Here is a 20616-nt window from a genome sequence, read left to right on the forward strand (position 1 = left end):
AAGCCCAAAACAGTCAATAATTTGAATGTGGTTAAAATCCTTTTTGTTTTATACAGTAAGTCTTCCATTAGCCTTACAAAATTACTTTAAAACTATTTTTTCTACTTTACTAAGCAGTTTCTTTTTTTTTTTCCATCTCTCTAATGATACATAATAGATGTACACAGTTTCAGGGCACATGTGTTAATTTAATACATTCATATAATTTGTAAAGATCAAATCGGTGTACTTGGGAAAGAAGTTGGTTTAGTGTTCCACTGAAGAGATATAAAGCAGGGATTTCGGTGGTGAATTGGCAAAATTCATTTCATGTGCCACACACTTTATCTGAGCTAATGATTTTTTTTAAGTGGAGTAGTGAAACTGTACATGTCACTGGGAAAAAGAAAACAATCCTAAGCTTACACTAGATGGAAAAATTCTATCTACAAGCAACAAAAATATTTATCATCTACCATTAGGAAGCATTTACTGGTATACATACAGTGTTTCAGTGGAAAGAATATCCCTTTGGAACCATATCAGAGAAACTATGTGGTCTTTGGCAGAACACCCTGGTTTAATATTAAACCAAGAAAAGGCAATCAATACTCTTAACAGCACTTATACAATTTTAAAACCATGTACTGTAAGCTCTAGAACTTAATGGTTTTCTTTAGAAATACTTGTAATTAAGATAGGAAAACAGGCAGTTAAAAGTCGAAAGATCTCTTTTTTCGTGAAGTGTGATGGTTTATGTTTATTTGGAAGTCACATATTTTATACTACCTATAAATGTCAAGAAAACAGAAAGAAATTATCCTTGGCCATGTTATTTAAACACATTCAGCACGGAAAAATCTGATTCCAGCATTCAATTTGGATTATACTTAGTTTTGAAAATAAACAGACCAGAGATATATGCACAAGAAGTGTGTGTGCACGCTGCAGCTGTTTCAGGTGAAGGAAGGCTGGGTTCTGGGTCTCTGCACTGAGAGCAGTCAGGCTGGCGGCTCAGAGGTGTCTTACATGGGTCCAGGCTCTGCACGGCCCTATGCCTCTAAGGATGCTGTTTTGAATCAGCTGAAGTAATCACAACTGGATAAAATTTCCTTGGACATTAAATAACAAGCAGCCTCTCTTACTTCTGTTAGTTAAGGCAATAAAATAAATATTAGCTTAGAGTCAGACCTAGAAGGGGACTTAATATCAGCCCTTCTTTCAACTGATGAAAAATCTGAGCCAAAAGAAGTAAAGGGAGTTGCCCAAAAACCTGAGTAGTGACAGAGCCAAAAGCCAACTGCAGGCTTGTGTGTGGCCACCTGATGGGTTCCATGCTCTTCCACTCTGGTCCTAAGTGAGCTTGGACACACTCACTGCCGGGGCACCATCATTTAAACAGATCCAGGAAAATTTTTAAATGGGTAAACAGAGACAGGCTCCTGTATACTTTACTCAGGGGCAAGACAAACACAAGCTGCTAAATATTTATTCTTTTTATACCGCTAGACAGCTTTGCACAAATCCCTTGGATCACAAAATCATTGGAATACTTCCATCAGAGCTCATTTTCAGAGTTTTGAACAATATTTAAACCACCTCACTAGCCTGTCACGAGATGGCAGTAAAAACTAGGCACATAAAAAGAGAAGGGAAACAATGACAGAATATATTGCATTTTAAGTTAACTGAAATTACAGTTATAAAGGTATATATACCATATATACCTTTGTGGTGAACAACAGAGTCTGTAGAACTATTAGTCATAGACAGCTTCCAATGAATTTACTAATATAATTTCATTGTTTTTCAGAAAGGCATACCAGCTACCATTTCAACCTCATTAAAATGTGATTTTTGGAAAAGGAAACATGCATATATAAAGAAGTTAAAAAACAGAAATGGATGGAACACTTTGCCTCTCTGTATATTTGAAACTATACCTGGAGACAGCAATTGCCCATTCCAAATCCCATGGCATCCATGTAAATATGATCCGGCTTAGAAGCCCTTGAAGCTTCATCATCCTCAGGAAATGTTTCTATAAATGGAGATGGTGTATTCTTGTCCTTAAATACTGTATTATAAGAATACAAAAATAAAAATGGTTTAGAATTCAGGATTAAACAACAATTCAACATGTCTCTCTCCCACCCCACCACCTCTCAGTAGACTTACTTGGTACATTGATGACAACCTTTTCTCCTCTCCTATGTCGGATATTTCTTGTTAAGGTACTAAAACAGACAACCAAACGTCATAAATTGGTCACCTAAGAGTCATCGTGTAAAAGAAGAATTTGATTACATACAAGTAAGTGGAATGAAATCATACCTCAAATTAGTTCTCTAAGACAACTCAACAGAAAATGTATCTGTGGTGTCAAGACACTACAAGGGAACTTTGTGATTAAAGATTTTGCATTAGTATCAATTCTTTGGCTCCTGCTCGAGAATGCCGTTCTGTCTCCTGCTCAACCCCTGCTCCCAAGGCTCCCTGTAACTTACCAAATCAATTCAGGTGTTCAAAGTCTGCCATGGTCTGCTTTCACTCTTTGCAACATGTCCCAAATTAACTCCAAAGACTTTGGTCAAACTTTAGTACCCACTTTGCCCAGGCATCTCTGGAGCCCCAATACCTTGCTCCTCCCTCCCTCAACTCTGCAGGATTAATAATTATCCTCCAGACTCATGCTTGTTTAGTCCAGAAGCTACCAGGCACACAGTGGCCACTGAGTACTTGAAATATGGCTTGTCCTAATGAAAACATGCACATGCTGTGAGAGTAAAATATACACCAGATTTTGAAGACTCCGTACAAAAAAAATGTAAAATTACTTGTGAGTAAAGGATTACATGGATCAAATAACATTTTTGGACGTTTTGGGTTAAACAAAATATAAAATTATGTTCATCTGGTTTTTACTTTAATGTGGCTATGAGAACATTTACAATTACATGTTCCTATGGGCAGTGCTGCTATAGACTCAGCTTAAATGCCACCTCTTCCGTGAAGCCTGCTTTGATTCCCTCAGTCAGAAGCACCTTACTTTCTCCAAGAAGGATTTCTGGTGCATCTTTTGACATCTGTCATAATCTATCTCTTCTTGAGCAGCTGAATTATTTTTATTTTCCTTTAAACACATGACAACATATGAAGTTAGAAACTACGTCTACAAATATCTGTCTTCCCCAAAAGGCTCTGCACATAGCAAACGTGCGGGCCTGTTAAAGGAATGAACGCTGAGAAGTCTCCATGTTCCCACTCTGGGTCAGGAGCCTAGGCTCAGGATGACAGATGAGCATGCATTGTACAAAGCTAAGATCAGACTAGTGAGAGCCTTAAAGCAACTTAAAACCTCAGAATTGAACGACAAACCAACAGAACTTGAAGTTAATGGAAGAGAGTGCCTATTATATATATCAGGTACTGCACCTATTTTATACGTTATATAGAGTAAGATGGGCAGATCACAGATACTGATGGTTAGAGAGAGGACAAAAAAGGAGAAATAACTAAGAGAAAAAAAAATCCCAGTAGGCATTTACAGACCTAGGACTGAAAATAATCTCCCTATTAAAAGAGTTATTCGCAGTGGCTCAGCGAATAACTTTGTGACGACTTGGAGAATTGACAAATCAAGCCTGGTGCATGCATCAGCAACCAAGAAGCCTGGGGGTACTGAAGATGTGAACAGGTGCACATCTGCTATCTTCTCTGGTTACTTAGGAAGAGAGCCAAAACTCAGTTAATGCTCAAAAAGGATTTCTAGACAGAAATACTATACTCTCAGAAGTCAGGGGTCTAGTGAAGGGCATCTGCATTTCAACACAAAGCCATACTCACCTGAAGCGAGGGTGCTTGTTTATTGCTTCATCTGGAAAGAAGAGGGACTTGGAAGCTCCTCCTTCCACTGGGTTGGGTTTGACCTCGGGCAGTGTGAACCCAGGACAGCCTAATCTACAACAAATTGAAGAACTAAATAGATGGGATTTGTTTTCAAGAATTAATTGTGTGCAGTCTTGCCATCACTGCACCTGCCAAAGACACCTCATTTCTAGTATCCCCTTTTCAGAGGGCTTTGTGTTTACAAAACAGATGTTGTGTAAATACTGTGCCCCTTTACAACCACTCCCCACACTTCTTGCTCACAAGGATCTTCTTTTAATTCCAGCCCACTACTAACTTTATCCAAATCTCCACTCACTCACAAACCACACAGCACTTACTCGGGTCCTCTCCATCTCTTCATCTAATAGGAAGGACTGATAGCACAGAAGTCATTTCCCTTGGTCACATCAGCTGTCATGGGTGACAGGTGTCCCCTACATGGCCTATGAGGTGTCTTCCTTTTCCATCTCTAAACTCTCAGATTATCTTTGGACCTGCTGCATGGCACCACTGCCTCCCACTTCCTGGTAGGCTCTGTTTGAATCTGGAAGGAGCCTGTTTTTTGCCTCTATAGGTCACCTCATGAGTCCCTCAAGATTAGGGAGTGTCTCTGCAGGTGTCCCCATCTACCCCTGAGATCACCCTCTGAAGTCTGAAACCCAATCCTATTCTCTTACTTAAGGAGCTCTAATTTCAACACAGAAAAATGAAGCTCCATATTTATTCCTAAGTGTAAAGCTCAAATTCTACATCACTTTTAGTGATGGCCCCAGTTTTTCCAAGTTAGGAATTTGAGGTCAATATTACATGTGCTGTGAGGGAGGACAAAGACTAAGCGAAAGCCAAACAAGGGAGGAGTTTTAAATTAGTGGGAAGAAACTTTTGGCTTGAGGGTCAAGACTAGCTCATATCTTTTAAAAAAAATTTTTTTTTTTTTTTTTTTTTTCTGAGACAGGGTCTTGCTCTGTCTCCCAGGCTGGAGTGCAGTGGTGCAATCATAGCTCAGTGCAGCCTTGAACTCCTGGGCTCAAGTCATCCTCCTGCCTCAGGCTCCTGAGTAGCTGGGATTACAGGCATGAGTCACTGTACCAAGTTGTTTTTTTTTTTCCCCAGGACGAGGTCTCACTATGCTACCCAGAATGGTCTTTAACTCCTAGGCTCCAGTAATCCTTCTGCCTCAGCCTCCTAAAGTACTGGGATTACAAGCACGTGCCACCACACCTGGCCATCAATGCCTTATTTTTAACCCCTACCTTTTCTTAATATAAAATAAAGTATCTGTTGGCTGCCCATATCCACCTTGTAAACAATTGAAGGTAGTGATCTTATCTAGAAAACAGTTCCCAGCTACAAGGGTTCTTGAGAATTCTTGAAGCTATGTGCATTATTTACTATGAGCCTACAACCTTAGGAATAGTCCTTTGGGAGAGTAATAAACTTAAATCTGAGGGGATTCCTTGCTCACCAGAATCAGATTGGATGAAGAGAGAATGAGAATGTGTTTGTGTGGAAGGGAGAAGGTAGAATCAGAACTTGCACCTTCGGACACCTACGGCACTGCTTCATTCTAGAGCAGTGCTGTCCCACAGAACTTTCTGGAGTGATGGAAATGTTTAATATCTCCACTATCCAAACCGACGTGGTAGTCACTAACCACGTGGCTACTGAGCCCTTGAAATGAGGCTAGTTCCTCAGTCACATCAGGAACCACAATTTTCATTTTATATAATTTTAATTTTAAATAGTCACATGATTACTGTTTTGGACTAGAGTTCCACACTATAAATCTTTGCATCTTTATAAAGTCACCCTGTTTACACTTAAGAACCAGAGCACTCCTTTCTCTCTTGATCCTATACTACAACAAAACTTTATCATTTATTGTGGATGTATAAGGAGGCTTCTAACCACTAAATAACTAATAATTATTGTTTCAAGTCCCCAAATACCTTCCTATATGGACAGGGTATAAAAAATTATACATATAATTTTTTCTAAATTACAGGTTTTTAGAATAAAGCTTATTCCTCTGTCTCAACTTTCCCTTCACAATGACTTAAGATGCTGAATCTTTTTATTTTTATTTATTTATTTATTTTGAGACGGAGGCTTGCTTTGTCACCCAGGCTGGAGCAGAGCGGCACAATCTCAGCTCACTGCAACCTCCACCTCCCAGGTTCAAGCGGTTCTCCTGCCTCAGCCTCCGGAGTAGCTGGGATTACAGGCGCATGCCACCATACCTGGCTGATTTTTGTATTTTTTGTAAAGACGGGGTTTCACCATGTTGGCCAGGCTGGTCTCGAACTCCTGACTTCAGGTGATCCGCCTGCCTCGGCCTCCCAAAGTGCTGAGATTACAGGTGTAAGACACCATGCCCAGACACTAAATCTTTTTTAAAAAGGCAACTATCCCATATGGAACCATTCTCAAGGTAAGGGGCACATTAGGCTTAACCCAAAACTTTATTTTCTGGCCCAGAAGGAAACACCACTGCCCATCAATCCTATATATTCTTCAGCTTTAATATATAAAACAGTTCTGGTTTGTGTTACAAATCCCCTCCCACTTTCTTAATTTGCTAAGTGAAATGTACAACCCTCTTAATGTTAAGGGGGAAAAAATGAACATATAAGGTATTAAATTTTCCAGTTCACTAGAAGTTGTCATTTAACATCTGTAACCTACTCCTTGGCCTCTACTCTAGTACTCTTAAGGTTTTCAGGACAATGACCTATAGCAAAAGCCTTGATGTGTCTTCTCTCCCCAGCAGTTCACTGACTCTGTCATCTTTTAAACCACCCACTTTTCCTATCACCAGTACCCACGGGCATCCAGGCAGCCCTTGTCTCCCCTCAGGGAGCTCCCTCACTCACCTCCTAGTAAGTCCTGGCACCAGCTCCACAGCTACTCTCACACTACAGCCCAAGTGAGGGCTGCAAAGCAAAAAGGGGATGCCATCTGCCCAACCCAACCTTTCCAAGGCCTTCAGCTGCTTTTAGGAGAACAACTAAAATTTATGGTTAACCTGACCTGGCCTGCCAATTACCTGCCAGCTTCCCTTTACCCCATACCTGCACTTCCTCCTCAGCCTTCTAGTCACACTGGCCAGCTTGCTTTCTTCTAGTTCCCAGGAAGTCCCCGCTTGTTTGGTTCATCCTAGGACTTCTACACACACTGCTCCCCCTCCCTAAGACTGTCCTCCGCTCCCCATTCCTATTTCACTCCTCCTGGAACCTTGGACATCCCACCCCCTCCCCCTCCACCCACCAGAGTCCACTGGATACCTAGGTTGTACTCTTTGCTCCCCATCTCCTCCTGCTAGCACAGCCCCACTTTGACGCTTATGAATCTATGGGTATTTGATTGTTCTTCAACCCCCCAGCTCCACAGAGACAGAGCTGTCCGTCTTCACTCATGAGAGCATGCCCATTCTGCCTGCAGCAGGCACTCAAGTGTCTGAGTGAATGGCAGGGCCAATGATTTTTCACCTCCTCTTTCAAACATTAGGTCAAAGAAATGTGCCCACTCTAATCAAAACAAATCTGTCCACCCTCACCCAGCTGGGTTTTTCCTTCTGGGGGTGGAGAGAGAAGTGACCTGTACATACAGAATGAAGGTATCACAGAAATAGAGATGCTTCTATAAATGTTAGATGGCTGGCTTAAATAAGTTTTCAACTATTTAGATGTTACAGTAGGGATATAAAAAAAAAAATAGAATTCCCATTTAAATGCCCCTCTGAGGCCAATGATATGACCCTGAATGGCTGACGGACACGTATCAGAGAAAAGGTATAAAAATAGTTCAAAGTGTTCTCCACCATTGATACCAACCCCCAGAGCTCCTTTGAACTTTGAGGAGCTAAGTATACTGTCACCATCTGACAGACATCTAGCATAGATAAATCACATTCATGTTTTGGCAGAAATGTATTTTTACATAGAGGTTCTATGTATAATACATATGATATTCATGTACCTCATTCTAAGCGAAGAACATAATTTCACTATTTACTTTTATGTACTTTTGGTCATAACTAGATTTGATGACAAACCCTAAATCTTCTTTTCAGAAAAATATGCAAGGACCTAATGACTCACGTTGTTCATAGAGCATCGGTATCGGTAGTGCTTTGGGAGCACTGCAGATCCTCCGATCTGCCACTGATGCCACCATATGCTAGCAGGTAAATGCTGCTTTTTGAAAGTGCATGAGGGCGCAACCGTCACAGTCACCAGGGGACAGCATTCCAGAAGCTTTGGCTACTGCTTACAGGGTCAGAACTGTGTGGCAGGCGTGCTGCTCCCTCCACCCTCGCCTGCGGCAGACACGGCCACACTGCTGGTCTGTCATCACAGTATCCTGGTCTTTCCCACTGAGCCCCCGCTGAGTGCACTCACCACGGTGCAGCCACCACAGCTGACAGAAGCTGGCATGCAACTGTGCCTGCAGCTCTACTGTTACAGAGTCTATCAAGTGCAGTGTATAAAAGATAAACCATCTGTAACGTATGAGGATTGTGGGGTGGAATGCCTGGGTCGTGACTTGCTCTTTTCATTACCTGTATCTCTGAGAGATCTGCTGGGGCATGTTAATATAGGAACTAACCTGGGAAATGAAGTTATTGTGCAAAGAGCCTGATTTTCTTCTAATATAGAAGTAGCCTCCTTCCGGCGTTTTCGCATGTTGGCCTCAACTGTGTTGAACTCGGACATTGTTCCTCCGTAGGGCTGTCCTGGTGTCCCTTCAATCATGTAACTCCCATACTCTGGTCTCCAAAGGGTAGGATGGCTACGGAGGAGAAATAACTTAGTTCCATCTTATTCTTTTGCTATAGTCTGCTCAATTTTTAAGTTTTTAAAGTTGCTTTAAAAGTGTAGAAACCATTAGGTATAAATGAAGCTAAGAACTCCTTCACAGTTCTCAGTGATTATTACTTTTCCATAGCTATTCAACTACATAAGGGTCAACAAGTATTGGGTCCAAAATGTTTTTTTTCTTTTGAGACAGAGTCTCGCTCTGTCACCCAGGCTGGAGTGCAATGGCACGATCTTGGCTCACTGCAACCTCTGCCTCCCAGGTCCAAGTGATTCTTGTGCCTCAGCCTCCTGTGTAGCTGGGATCACAGGTGTGCACTACCACACCTGGCTAATTTTTGTATTTTTAGTAGAGATGGGGTTTCACCGTGTTAGCCAGGCTGGTCTTGAACTCCTCGCCTTAAGTGATCTGCCTGCCTCGGCCTCCCAAAGTGCTGGGATTACAGGCATGAGCCACCATGCCCAACTCAAAATCTTTATAAGTAACTGAAAATGCACACAGAGCACTCACTGTCCAGGACAAACTAACCTACTCTGCAGAGAAGGAGATGAGGCCTTAAGGGTTCTTTCAATTCAGTGCTGCCCTCCAAACTTAAATGCAGCTTCCCCAAAACGAATGAGTGGAAAATGAACAGAAGAGTACATATTCCCCTCCCCTCCCCGTCTCTGTCTACTTAAATGTAGGAATATCTTAAAAACACACCAGGCCGGGTGCGGTGGCTCATGCTTGTAATCCCAGCACTTTGGGAGGCTGAGGCGGGCAGATCATGAGGTCAGGAAATGGAGACCATCCTGGCTAACACGGTGAAACCCCCGTCTCTACCAAAAATACAAAAAATTAGCCGGGCTTGGTGGCGGGCGCCTGTAGTCCCAGCTACTCGGGAGGGTGAGGCAGGAGAATGGCGTGAACCCGGGAGGTGGAGCTTGCAGTGAGCTGAGATTGTGCCACTGCACTCCAGCCCTGATGACAGAGTGAGACTCCGTCTCAAAAAAAAATCATGCCAGCCAAACAAAGCCAAACAAAGCCCATCTGCAACTTATATCTTGCACCATGGTTTGTGATCCCAGTTATATGCTTCTGCAATACATTTTTTCCCAAAAATGTTTTAATAAAAAACAGGCTTTATATTTAGTTTACTGTACAAAGTGCTTCATATATTAATGTATTTAATTCCAACACCTTAGGTAGGTATTGCTATGATCTTTACTTTACAGATGAGAGAACTGAGGCACAGAAAAGTTAAGTAACTTGCCCAAGGTTACTCAGCTATTGAGTAAACGAACCATGATTTGAAACTATGGCAACCTGAATCCAGAGCCTGTACTCTTAACTGTTAGGCTATCCTGCCTCCAATAATTGAGAAAAAACTCTATATTCTAGAAGTTTTAGCAGTTTCAGAAACACTAAATCAGCACATGAGAGCTTACTTTGGGTTTGTCCTTTCCCCCTTCTCTTGCAGAGTTTCAAGAACTTTCTCCCCAGACAGGACCAACCGGACTTTTTTATTTTCATGATCAAAAGATACCAACATGTATTCCACCTATTGAAAATAAAGGTGAGAAAAATTAACATTCTTCCAGACTTGTTTTCAGTGTGGCCTCCAAAAGGCAGGGAAACGTGAAGTCTGTAAAGGATCCACAGTAACTCCAGACAGTCACATTTGTTTACAGTACAGCACATAAGTGTTCATATGCATAATATGGAAACCTGTAGAAAGGATCAGTCAGTAGTGCCACTTCCATCCCTTCTTTCCTCTGTCCTACTTAATATCCTATGGAAAGGTCGATACCCATTTTGACAGGCTGTACTTCAAAAAAAAGATGTGTTTCGAAGCAAAGATTCTGCAAATTGCTGTTGTAAAAAAGAAGCTGCATTTTAAAATTTATTTCCTCAGTTGGCTTACTATAAGTTTAAGAAGGAGGTTATCTGGACATTCCAGTCAAGGTAGATTACACTTACTTACTGGCAGAGTAATAAGTAAGGTAGATTACACTTTCATAATCCCACTACCAGTCCCACTTTTGGAGAGTTAAATCATAATCATAAATATACCGTGTGGAGAAGTTATTTTAGGGGTTTCAACAATTTAATTTTGGTTTATCTCAAGTAATTTAAGGCAACTTCTCCACTCTGAAACCATATAAAATTTGCAATGCAGGGTGCACTAGTACATTTATTAACAATACCTGGTGGAATTCTAGTAAAAATAAAGGACATAAACACCAAAGTCAGACTTCTGGGCAGAATACAACTAGAACCTACTTTTGTTTTTCCTGAAATTACAAGCTTTAAACATGATAGTTGGCGTGAACAGTGAAGATTATGAATCACTATGTGTGATGGAAACAAAACATCCATTATCCATATATAAGTGAAAAGATACAGAATTATTCAGGCAAACCCCTGAAAGTACCCTTTGCACACGGCACCAATACAATTACTACAGAGGTAGGAAACTGATTGCTCACAAGGCAAACCAGGCTACAGTGTATTTGGTTTGGCCTACAATAGTAGTTTAGAAAAAATAAAAAGGCAGGCAACCGTATATCCACTATTTCCCAGACATTTCACATGTAAATCTAGGTTCTCAGTCTTAAAACAATACCCAGAAGCCCAGCACGAAGCCTGTGACTGTGTGACTGGGCTGTTTGCTTTTCAGGGGTGCACACTGTCTGCAGTTTATTCCCTTATTTATGTGTATTTCCCTGGTCTTGGAAGGCATTTGAGTCAGCCGTCCTCATCACAGAAACATTAAGGGCTAAGTAATATGATTATAAAGAGGAAAAAAATGTTAGTAACTATAGGAGATAGCCTAGCAGATTTAAACAACAACAAAATAAACTTTCAGTTAACGTTTATTAGCTCTCATCAGAATCTTTTAGCTCAAGAAATGGAAAAGTCTGCTTGATTTGGGTACACGAACCAGAAACATGAGATCTCCAACCTGCAGAATCACTCAGTGTCAGCTGACTAAAAACTAGGCTGCAGAATCTGGAACTGTTCGCAACAACAATTACAGGTTGCAAGATACCATCTATAGATCTGTGACTCCGGAACAGCTAAAACCTGGAAACAGAAAACTTGGTTGAGTCTCAGAATGGGTATGTGAAAAGATACAAGTTAATCTTTAAATGAGCATAATGAGAAAGGATATGCTTTCATGTATGAATCCTAATCTTCAAACCCAACATGCAAAAGCAGGCTTGATTACCCATTTCACAGGTGGGCAAAGGGGCTCAGAGAGGTAAGCTACTCAAGGCCACAAGTGTCAGGCAGGGATTTGAAGCCAGCCCCGTCTGGCCTCAAGGCCCAGCACACCTTACTGCTAGGACTGTAGAGGGTGCCAATCTTGGTAAGTGAAGATAAGCTTTCTATAAAATTGTTATAACCTATATGAAGCAGGGAAAAGTTATAATACTGGATAAAACTATCTCAAATTGATTATGCTTTCATTTCATGGAAGGGGTCCTAACATTATATCATGGAAGCTGGGCTGTAACAAGTTACAGTCATAGATTTTAACAGATGAATTGGCCCATCCCTCAGGCCCAGGACGGAACCCACTTACTCTGTGTAGCATTCCTAACTCTCCCACCTAGGAGGAAATGTTCCTTCTTCAGTACTTCCTCCTTCACTCACTTAGACTCCAACTCATCTGCCTGGCATCTGCTACTGGAATTAAGTTATTTGCTTAACTAGATAACATGCTTCCTAAAGAAAGTCTAAGAGATACTTCCTTGCTTACTGAGTGCATCATTTATTTTTTACCAAATGAGCAAGAACTTGTAGCAATTATATAAACTAAGTTGCAATAACTTTAATTGTTAGTTTCCTAACTTTGAAAAAAATTGAAATCCTTAGTTTTCAAATTCACTCTTAGCCCACAAGTTTAAAACATGGGTAGGGCAAAAGAACAAAAAGTTAAAGCTCATTCTGAGTTTTAAATATCAGTTTTAAATGCCAAACGGATGACATTTAAAATGTTAACAAACCAAACTCTCCTCAATTAAAGTATAATCACTTCATGATCTCATTAAGCAAATGAAACAGAAAAACATCAGAATATTTACCAAATGAGAAAGAAAACCAAATTTACTTTTCAATAGAATAATAATCAGTTGGAAGCCTCAAGAATTTCCTGACGGTTTTTCAAACTAAAATTTAATGCCTTCTGAAGTGCTCCTTCTCTGCAGTCACCTTGATCTTTCTGCACTAGTCCTCAAAGAGGTTCTTCAAACTTTTAGCTTTTTGTTAAACACCCCCACCACCTCAACACATTTATGTTTATTTCCGATTAGAGCCTGTCTATATGAGCATTCTGAATCGTAACTGCATATTTAAAAGTCAAACTAGAGCTGAAATGGGGTTTGACGCAATAACCGAGATGGTTGGTGATAATAAAAAGTGATACATTAAGACAACGATTTTCCAATATAAAACATCTAAAGCCCCAATAAATTATTTTATGATTTCTGGATTGTATCCCCATTCTAAACTTCATTTTTGAATCCAAAGGATAAGAGGAACAACATACAAAAGAAAATAATAAAACAGATGCCTTTCTGTATCACAACACTGATTCCAAGGATAAAACTGTATCAGCTTACTAACTTTGAATAGCATCTAGGCTGTAAACCCAGAATTGCAGCAACATCAAATATATTTATGTACTTTACACATATATACAACTGCAAAAGCATACATACCCAAAGAGCATTATAAATGGGTTGCAGAGTGACCAATTCAAACTTGTGCAATTAACATATCATCTTGGAAGTAGGGGGAAAAAATACCACCGACCTCTATTCTCTGCAATACACAGGTCACAATGTCCTGAAGGTGACTCTGGGATACTGTTTTTTGGCACCCATCAGTTATCCTTTTAATTGAGGGAGAAGAGACCCAATAAAAAAATACCTGACCACTTTGCAAGACATTCAGATTTTAAATGTGCACTATTTTTACAAATGAAAATTAAAATCTCTTAGACTTCTAGTGCTAAAAGGCTAAATTTTATCCTACTAGAATAAAAACCACTATTCTCAGCTGTCAAATCAAGGACAAAGACACATATAAAAGACCAGAATAAAAGTCATTAATACACTACTATCCCTGAGCTGTTGAACCAAGGACAAAGACACATACAAAAGGCTAGTATGTACTTTGCTTTGTGTGTGAAATAGTGTTGCTAGGAAAACTCCAGACACAGTAATCCAAATCATTTAATGCAGGTTTAAACAAGGGTGAGGTACTTTTATGTTAATCTGAAATTAGGCCAACAAAAACAAAGAATTTTAACTGAGGCGATGTAAGTACTCAGTACAATGCTGAATATACAGCAGACAGAGAAATACCTGTGACAATGAAGTTTAAGAGTAAATACAAGCTTTTAGGATTTAAGTCTTTAAATGGCATTTACCACTAGCATAAGATAAAAATTTTCTTTTCTTGCTTTTAAAAACTTTTGATACTCTACCTTAAGGGTAAGAGTTTCAGGGAGCTTAGAATTTGAGGAATGGCAGGCCGGGCACGGTGGCTCATGCCTGTAATCCCAGCACTTTGGGAGGCCAAGGCGGGCGGATCACAAGGTCAGGAGATCGAGACCATCCTGGCTAACACGGTGAAGCCCCATCTCTACTAAAAATACAAAAAATTAGCTAGGCATGCTGGCGGGCGCCTGTAGTCCCAGCTACTAAGGAGGCTGAGGCAGGAGAATGGCGTGAACTCAGGAGGCAGAGCTTGCAGTGAGCCGAGATCGCGGCACTGCACTCTGGCCTGGGTGACAGAGCAAGACTCCGTCTCAAAAAAAAAAAAAAAACAATTTGAGGAATGGCTGGGTATTTTATGAAATACTAATTTCTTAATATCTACTCCTAGAGGTAAAAACAATGCTTAATTAGGAAACAATACAGTTCTATAATACTCAGAGCAGTTACAGGCAGTTCCCCATTTAGGGAGAAAGTTCTTTTGTCAGTTTCTGTGTAAATGAGAAGGAAGGAATTTTCCCTCTCAAACTATTTAACCCATCATATGCTTGACCTCTGAAGAGAAGAAACCTACACCAAGCCCTTCAGGGACTATGAGCTGTGAGGTCCTACATTCCTCCCAGAGACAGCATGAGGACTTTCCCCTCCTTACACCCTGGGAAGGATCTCTATCCAGGTGGTCAGGCCAAGGAGGGCAAGACAGTGAAGGGCTCCCCAGGACCTAGTCCAGGTAGAGTATGCGTGCAGGGCAGGGTCTTCAGACCCCTACTGACATCTGGGGTTCAGGGCCAGCTCCTCCATTCCACACTGCTGGCTCTCTTGCACTGGCCCAAACAATAGTTTTGATCCTTTTGCTAGAACCAACTGTTGCTTCTCAGAGACTTAGTTTTCTCCTTACACTAACTCCTAAACAAGCCTGCAACCATTTTGAGGACTAAGGCTCTAGTTAGAGTTGATGACTACTCAGTGCCAAAAAACACTGTCTTGCTGGACACGCTCCCTGCCCCCCACCCCCAGCACTAACCCCTTTGTCCTTTCATCCATTCAACAAAGCTCTTTGCTAAGCAGGTGCTGGGAATACTGTGAAGAGCCAGGCAGATGTGGCTCCTGTTCTCAGGCTTACACTGGCTGGACTGACAGCCAATAACACGCTATTGCTGAATTATCTGAACGAGTGCTCAAAATGACCAAAGAGAGCTGTGCATATGTAACAGCACAGTCTAAGCCGGTCTGGAAGATCAGAAGGCTTCCCAGAGGAAGTGCCATTTAAATTTAAGTTGATTCCTTACATGGGGACTGGCTAGGCAAAGGTGAGGGTCTAGGGATCCTTCAACATAAAATTCAACCTCCCATAGGATCCCGTCCCCCAGGGGAGCTGCACCACTGACTGCAGCACAATCACCCTCTCGCCTGTCAAAGATGCAGATCACTGCATCCACCCCACAGAGATCATGCCAAGTAGTCACCCTCTAGGTTATAAACTGTTTTAAAGTTAGGGACTCAATGCCTTCTGCCCAGAAGACTGTTTCCTCTCACAGCAAAATGGTAATGACAAATTTTTTTTTTAAAGAAATCTCAACCATCAAGTTGGATGGCATTCACTTCCCAAACTTGGAGCACCCAAAGAGGTGTTAGCCATAGTGATGCTACTTAATTTTTAAACACCCACAGTAACATAGGACAACCTGAATGACAAGACTAAAAGAGGAGCTGTGTTTTAAAAAGTAGAAAACTGAATATGAGATTCTAATACAGATGTAATAAAATTACATATGGCTCAGATTTTTAAAGATGGACTCCCATGTTAGATATGTCTAATGATGACATCACAAATAGGAAAACCACTGTTTCACATGGTAATCTCCAAGCACTTTTAGGGGACCAGTAAGTACAAAGTAGAAACTGTATGTGCTTTTGTGTACATGACATTATACATACATAACATCACACACACAACTATATTTTAAACATATATATTTGATGATTTAAATATATATATATTTGATGACTGTGGATACTGTAATAATTAAATTGTTCTATGTTCCAAAAAGAAAATGTTTTAGCAGTTTTGTCTAAAGCTGTATCAAATTCTGCTAACATTTCATATATTTTGAGAAAATAGGTTTTTTTCCTCCTACTTTGAAATGTCTATTCATACTAAAGAATTTCACATGATACTATGAAAGGTTTACACTTTTAGAAATTAAAATAAATGTGGCCTCTCCCTGATCTAGTTTTCTGTAGCACAGAGCAGGCTGCTTTTTATTTATAACACATTAATCTCAATTTTAATACTGCACAAAAATCAATTAATTTCCTATAGGATTAGGTGGAGTAACTTTCTCAATATTGTCTCAGCCCAAACAGAGAAAACATTCTTAACATGCCTAGATTAGTGATATGAGTCCCAAGAGAAAAATTTCAAGACTTTAATAAAATAGAGAAAGACAATGAGAGTTGCGGGGTAAACTGGGAGGACTCTCATACAGGGAGAAAATGTCACCTGTCACCAAAGGAACACAAAAAATTGTGCCGTCCATTATGCTAGTCACTAAGCACATGTGGCTGTGTGGATTTAAAATTACTTAACATAAAATAAAAAAATCAGTTTCCTACTCCCTAATGGATAGTATAGAGTAGAACGTTTCTCTTACTGCAGAGGTTGTACTAGACAGCACTGGACCAAAACCCAAGAGAAAACACAATCCTAAAATTAATTTGACCTGGACACACTAATTCATTATTGTTGGCACAAAGGAAATCCTTGAATGTAGACCTGCTCTTTCATGCTCCACGGATGCATGAGACATTTTCTGGGCCTCTGAATTTACATTGATTGATTTTTTTAAAAACATCATGCTACCACAATTCAGGCATATGTTAGTTTTAATTTTCTGACAATTATAAAGACCATTAAGGCATTCCTACTTTATTTCTGAACCAAATCTAGCAAAACCTAACCAGTCATCTCACACAAATTAACCTCAGAAAAGACAGCACATCAAGTTGCCAATGGGGAGGTCTGCTTATGGCCACCAGCATAACTCAGGTACTCTGTAATTTAGAAACCTAAACCAGAACACATTTTCTCTTAAAGAAACAACATTGTAAGTATGAATAGTCCTTATTTACCTCCAATCATCTGTACTTTAGTACAATAGGTTCTGAGTTCTAAAGACAAATGAATTCCTTGGCTTTTTCCTAAGAACGTATTCCCCTGCTAGAGTTCTAGTCACCACGTGGTTGACAAGAAAGAGTATCCTGATCCCCAGACAGAAGCTGCTTTGGATCAACTGCCCTGCAGTAGCCAGAGCTGGGGCACTGTAGTGGGTGAGAATCATGGAGAATTTCTGCAGCGGTTCCCTCTAGGTGCAGGAGAGTTTAGGGCTTTAGCATGGGGACAAGACAGAGAACACATCCCCCAGTGGGCGGTGCCCCGCTCAGGGCCTGATACACTTCTTGGGCTGAGCAAGCAAGAATGCACACATGATTTCCTTCTAAGGCATGTTATAAATTAGGCTGCCCTAAATTCAGACTGCCTATGAGAAATTCAGGATTTTAGTTCCTAGGAACTGAAGTTAGACTAATCAACCTAACAGAGAGAAAAAAGAGAGTTTTCTAAAGAGACTAAGTGAGAGTCAATGCTAAATACAGGAATTCTAAGTCCAAAGTGACTGCTAGTGCTCACTGGGGGTCACCTATGCCTCCAGGGACAGGACGACAGGGCTTCAAGACCTCCAAGTTTAATGCCATTCCACCATCATACGAATCTGAGTGCAGACACTGTGTCATAACCACATCTCACAAAGGCAGCATCAGGTTCCCATTCAAGAATCGTACCTGGGTGTTATAGTGGATCCCACCAACAAAGTAACTGTAACCTGTGGGATTTGGAAGATTTAGGTTTTTGTGAATTCAATCTCCTTCCCTGCCATATTTGAAATTCATGCTAAAGGATGAAAATCTCAGATAAGTTAAAGCTCCTGACTTGGGGTTCTGATTCTGGCCTGCTACCTGCTGCCCTGGGAAGAGATCGACACAGGCTGCATAACTATCAAATGAGGTCAGCCTGATTTTCATAGAAAGGGCTCGTCCTGCATCTGCCTTTTCACAGGGCTCGCTTGCCAGCAGATTAGCTGGGAAGGCTGCAGTCACATTACTAAACTTGTTAGCATTTGTCCTGCAGACCGAGAATTTTACCAAGCATATTCAATGGTGTCGTTTTGAAAGAGTGCTGGCATTTCACTAGAAGAGAATTACTGGCTATGGGGTATCAAAAAATGCTTAAGTGTGGATCTGTGGCTGATGACATATTCATATTTTCATTAAAAAACAAAAAGCCTACTTCCTGCATTACCACCATCCCTTTCTCTATTCTTTCTTCTCTTCCTCGCCACCCTCAATCTCATCTCTGTTTGGAGCCTATTAAAACTGTCACAGAGCTCTTTTCCTCCTGCCTATTTGGGCGGTAATACGTGGGGGAGCAGCTAAGAGTGCAGGCTTTGGAGTCAATCAGTTTGAATCTTGGTAACTTCTCGATGCTTCAGTTTTTGCAGAATGGAGGTAATACTTGCCTCACAGGGCTGCTGGGGAGGATTACATAAAACAATGCATGTAAAGTGCTAAAACAGTATTAAGTACACTGTACCACTCAGGGGTTAGTGGTTACTATTTTCTAGCTCCAGGGCAGTGATACACTGACTGACACAGAATAGTGTCTTGTGTTTCTCAAACATTGGTTACAGCTCCTTTGTGGGCCATGATGAGTTGTGATCAACATAACAAAAAATAATTGTTAATAGGGTAGAATAGAAATATCAGAATATGTCACTCATGGGAAGGGAACTGCTGTTTCGTGGAAATATTGTTTCACAGAGCACTTGTTTTAGTCAAAGGTGAAAGCTACTGGCATGGAATGCTGTCTAATCCTACAGTCAGGAAGACCATGGTCCTTCAGCAAGCAGGTCAAGTCACTCTCCTTGAAACTCTTAAATGGCTCACACTCAGCAGAAACTCCAACATCCCTCCTAAAGAGCATTAGGACCAATCTTCTCAGCCTCCTTCATTTCAACCCACCCCACACGATGTTGCAGCTACACTGGCCTTTTCTGTCTCTACAACAATCACTTCAAGGCCTTTAAGACACTTTTGTTCCCTCTGCCTGGAAGATTTTTACCTCAGTATTTCAAGAGCTGGCTCTTGTGTGCTTCAAGTCAAGTGCCACTCCTTCAGAGACCTTTGCTGAACCCCCAACACTGTAACTCCTTCCCCTTTCCACCCTCAAGGGGTGCTACCCACCCTGGTGCCTCCTACAGTTGTACAAGGTATTTATCCTGCCCAGAGCAGCCTTAATTTTCCCTAATGATAGCCACTTAGAATGTGTTGTAGTCTTTGGCTTTTAAATCATCTGAAAATAAGAGAAAACCCAATGTCCCTTCCAGTTCTAAACTACTGTTTTTGAAATTAAAGTCTTCCAGAAACTCTTAGTATAAGACCATCATTTTTCTTTCACTCATCAAACACAGAACATTCATTTTATTGAAATTAATTTTCTTATTACCCAAAACTTACCCCTTTAGAGCATATGTTTTCTTTAAAAAGTTTACATATACATGAGTGGAAATCTTTCTAAAATTTTGACTATCTGCTATCAATAGGAAGATACTACACATACTTTCACTTTTTATTAGGGCTTCAGATGTTTTTGGCAATTTCACTTCTTTAACTACAGCTATAACAGGGCAGGGCCCTTGTGGGCATATCAGAAGGCCACATCTGGACCTGCTTTGGGCAGCTCCTCTCCCGACTGCGCCCTCTCATTTCTGCCTCAATTTCTTGCAGTACATCCTGAGCTGAGATACTAAATGACCGAGTCTGCAGGAACTATGTATAAAGCGATCTGCGTATAGGCCTCAAATATGCTTCCAGGAATAAAGTTTTTGTTTACTTCCCAGTTCTTGCTCTATTTGAGTAGTGGAGCCAACAGATCATAACCCCTAGACACAACTTAACACACTGGCAGGCCAGGGTACTACCCTGCTTAGCTCAGGCAGGACTGCTGAAAAGTCTGCTGGAAAACAGCAGCTTCTATGACCTTTTCTATCTCTGTGAAGCTCTGGTTCCCCTCCAGCAGTTAATCTGAATGGGGCAGACTTACAACCCAGATTTTTACTAGTTTCCTGGAAAAGCGTCATGGAGTCACTCACCTTAGAGTCTGAATTCTGCTAAGTCACCATCCACTTCAAAAACGAGTTAACTGAATCCAAAGGCCTAAAAACAGAATCTTGGGGGAGGGGGACAAAGACAACAGGGGGTCTGTAAGAGCATTTATGTAACTAGGAACATCTGTTTTGGGGGCTCTTTTGTAGTATTATGTGGAAATAAGTTCAACTACTAAACTCTAACCATAAAACAGACACAAAAATCTAATACAGAAAGCTCT

General features: G+C 40.8%; 1 protein-coding gene across 2 annotated transcripts in view; it reads right to left on the minus strand.

Moving 5' to 3' along the window:
• The window catches only part of GCLC (glutamate-cysteine ligase catalytic subunit), a 50919-nt gene that overhangs the window by 14806 nt on the left and 15497 nt on the right, over positions 1-20616 (minus strand). For both annotated transcript variants that reach the window (XM_008954381.5, XM_024929175.5), the window contains exons 2-6: positions 10116-10228; positions 8479-8661; positions 3826-3939; positions 2158-2216; positions 1923-2056 (exon numbers count right to left, since the gene is read on the minus strand). In XM_008954381.5, the coding sequence (XP_008952629.1) occupies positions 1923-2056; positions 2158-2216; positions 3826-3939; positions 8479-8661; positions 10116-10228 (603 nt within the window). The remainder of the gene's footprint in view (positions 1-1922; positions 2057-2157; positions 2217-3825; positions 3940-8478; positions 8662-10115; positions 10229-20616) is intronic.

This window comes from Pan paniscus, chromosome 5 (genome assembly GCF_029289425.2).
Source record: "Pan paniscus chromosome 5, NHGRI_mPanPan1-v2.0_pri, whole genome shotgun sequence".
In the NCBI taxonomy this organism is placed as follows: Eukaryota; Metazoa; Chordata; class Mammalia; order Primates; family Hominidae; genus Pan; species Pan paniscus.